The sequence below is a fragment of the Atta cephalotes genome (genome assembly GCF_000143395.1).
Source record: "Atta cephalotes unplaced genomic scaffold scaffold00001, whole genome shotgun sequence".
In the NCBI taxonomy this organism is placed as follows: Eukaryota; Metazoa; Arthropoda; class Insecta; order Hymenoptera; family Formicidae; genus Atta; species Atta cephalotes.
Window position 1 is genome coordinate 14,440,046 of NW_012130065.1, and position 3,261 is coordinate 14,443,306.

Below are 3,261 nucleotides of genomic sequence, written 5' to 3' on the forward strand. Positions count from 1 at the left end.
CAGTTCCAAACAAGCAAAAAGTATATTGATGAATTTACGATATCAATCTTCGATAACAACTTTTTCCAAAATTCATCTGCAAAGTACAGCATCATAATAATACAGTATTAAATTTCTGTACAGCAATAATCTAGAAGATTAACATCGAACACGATAATGTATAACGGAGACGTATTAAAAAAATGTGAAAAGATTTAAGATTCGAAAAGATACAAGATCGCGGAAGCAGCAAAATCGAATGCAAGATTATCGCCGTTTTAAGATTCTGAAGAAGTGAAAGTCCTTTTGTGTTCTCGCGAGACTCGTTCCGAAGGAGAGTCTGCCATTCGTGATTTATATCGTTGTACTTCCTGACGTTTTGCGGCCGACTGCTCATCGAGCGAGAGCGCGACAGTGATTTTGCCGCTTCTCCGTTAAACTGTATAATCGTAAGGAATATTGTGGTAACGGACAATCAAGTTTTTTTCCGCCTCATTAAATGCGTTTCAAAATCAATTTTTTTTTGTAATCTTGCTTTTTCTGCTACCAAAAAAAAAGTAATGCGAATTAAAAGAAAGATGTTGACGAAGACCGTTAGCTGTATTAAATTTCTAAATTCTCTTAAATCGTTCTATTTCCAATATCAAAGAATTCAGCATACGATACAAGTTCTAAAAGAGTAGTTCAAAAAGATCGCTCGAATAACTGATTCGTCGAACGATAGTGAGAAATATCCACGAAATGAAAAGTAGTCCATTAGTAATCGACGCGCGAACTTTGTCGATCGCGGCGGCCACGAGCAGTCGGCGTCGAGTGCAACGACCGGGGACTGACGGGCCCCACACACGGGGAGACTTCGCCTACGATCGATCTTTCACTTTAATCGGATTCGAGAGTCTGGAATTCGGGATCTGAGAATTGGCATAAACGAGGAAAACTCGTGGGAAAGTGGAAACCTCGAGGAACATGATTCAAGCGGAGACATTAATCGATTCATATATTAATATGTAAATAGAATTATCATCGATATGGAAACTACGAATATTTTTTAAAACATACAAAAATATATACATAGAAAACACATTTATGATACTTATATTATCTTTTATATAAAATATAAGTAAAAATATACAAGTTATATTATTTTAAAACAATATTTGGAATAATGATTTGATTCTATAATTGAAGTTATATAAACTCCAGTTCTAATATGAAGCAGACAGAACGATACCCTGCCTTTTTCCCAAACTTTTCCTCGCATTCTTTGCGAAATTTGAAGACATTTGAGGACACTCAGCACGGTCAGGGAGCTTTTGTCCGGTCAGACAATTCGACATAATCTGAAAACGAGTCTTGGATTTACTGAATGAAGACCAAAACTAGCTAGTAAAGCCCTTTTCGTGAATAAAACCACCTTTGTACGTACCTTGTACGTACAGGTCAGACATAGTTGGACCAGGTGCGAACCTACACATCAGAGGCCAGGAGCTCCGACATCGATGACTGTGACTCCGGTAACAGACACGGCCGTTCCATTCGACTCGCGCGGACTCTCGGCAGAAAGAGAGAATGAAAGAGAGAAGAATAAGAGAAAGATCGAAAAAGATAGAGCGAGCGAGCGAGCGAGAGAGAACCACACACGAAGGCAGATTTTGCCCCCTCACCTCCTTCACACAATCTCGGATCATTACACGTGCACACGGATTAGGTCGCGGTCGGCTCGCAGGTACGAGAGAGTGAAAAAGATAGAGATGCCGCAGGATCGAGTCGACGGAGAAGAATAAAGAAAGAGAGCTCTCGAACGAAGGAAAGGGAGTGGAAGAGAGAGAGGAGATACTCGCACACGCGCGAGCCAAGCGTGGGAAGCTGCTGCACGCTTCGAAGTCTCGGCTGCACCGCGCCGCACCGCGCTGCAGCGCACCACCACCGGATTGCACTGGGCCTCTCCTTCACAGAGAGAGATGCCGGGCTTTGAAAGAACGCGGAGCGAGAGAGAACACGAGGATAGGAACGGTTCGGCGAGTCGCGCCGCGCCGGCCGATTCGCGAGAGTATCGTCGTTTACCGAGGTAGCGTGCATATTCGACGTCGGTAGGGATCGCGGAGGCAGCAACGTTGCCTGTTAATAACCGCGTGCCTCGCAAAATCCTTGGAAGAAATGCGAGATTGCGTTCGGGAGAATATAATAGTACAAACAGTCGTAGTCTTTAATTATTTCCTTTTATAATCACATCATGATTTATTCATCACTGATTATTTATTAGCTCTTATCCAGTAGGTTCTTTTTAGTCTAAGGTTATTATCGTTACTAATCAAACTGAGAAAAGATAGGACAAATGTCTGATGCGCGCGTGCAGTCGTGAGAACACGGAAATAAATAGCGGCCAGTGTGTCGCGCTACCGCTAAAATACGGTTATATCAGAATGATAAATAGTACTTACGGGTGTTGCAATAGTCGCCTTTCCAACCAGTGAGGCAGACGCGCTCGCCACTTGGGCTGCAACTATAGTGGCCAAAGTTGTCATCTCTCGGTCGGCATAGGTCCTCGCAACCCTTGCCGTAATAGTGCGGCGCGCAAGTCACCCTATATTCGTACTCTATTCGCGAGTGTGCACTCGCGAAGTCGTCCACGGTCCAATCCGGATCAACGTCCAGCCACTTCTGGGTGGTCAATCGCATGATCAATACTTTCTCTGGAAAACCAAAAAATCATGTTCTGTTTGAGTGACTTCGATCCAATTACTCAAAATTTCTTTATATCTTATATCGTATCTTAAGCTACAAGTAAGGCATCCTGTATATATTAATCCTTTTTATATTAACTTAGAAATGTATCGCTGTTGTTATTCTCGAATATTATCATCAAAGAATTCACATTTAAACATTGATAACCGAATCATTCTTTTTCACTGGCTCAATTGTCACTCTTTGTCACTCTTGAGAAACAAAAATTAGATTTTACTTTGAAGATTTTATAGAGTAGATACACATCAATAGAAATCAATGTATTAATCGCCAAATTAACGGTGCGTTTGCAACAATGAAACGCGATATGATAGTAATTAGTCGAGGTAACCACGGCACTGGGGCAGAGCGACGAGGTGCACCGCTGCACCCAATGATGCGATCGAAGTGCATCGGCCTCCGGGAGAGAGAAGTAGAGAGAGAGAGAGAGAGAGAGAGAGAGAGAGAGCGCAGACCGGACGTTCGTCCGCTATTGCTACTCTGTCGGCACGCATCCGGCACAAAGAGAGTAAGTGAGTATATACCACGTTGCGGCTC

The 3,261-nt window shown here is 42.8% G+C and overlaps 1 protein-coding gene across 1 annotated transcript in view; it reads right to left on the bottom strand.

Moving 5' to 3' along the window:
- The window catches only part of LOC105618974 (neurogenic locus protein delta-like), a 41,861-nt gene that overhangs the window by 4,982 nt on the left and 33,618 nt on the right, over nt 1–3,261 (bottom strand). The window contains exon 3 of the mRNA XM_012200508.1: nt 2,421–2,672. Coding sequence (XP_012055898.1) covers nt 2,421–2,672 — 252 coding nt within the window. The remainder of the gene's footprint in view (nt 1–2,420; nt 2,673–3,261) is intronic.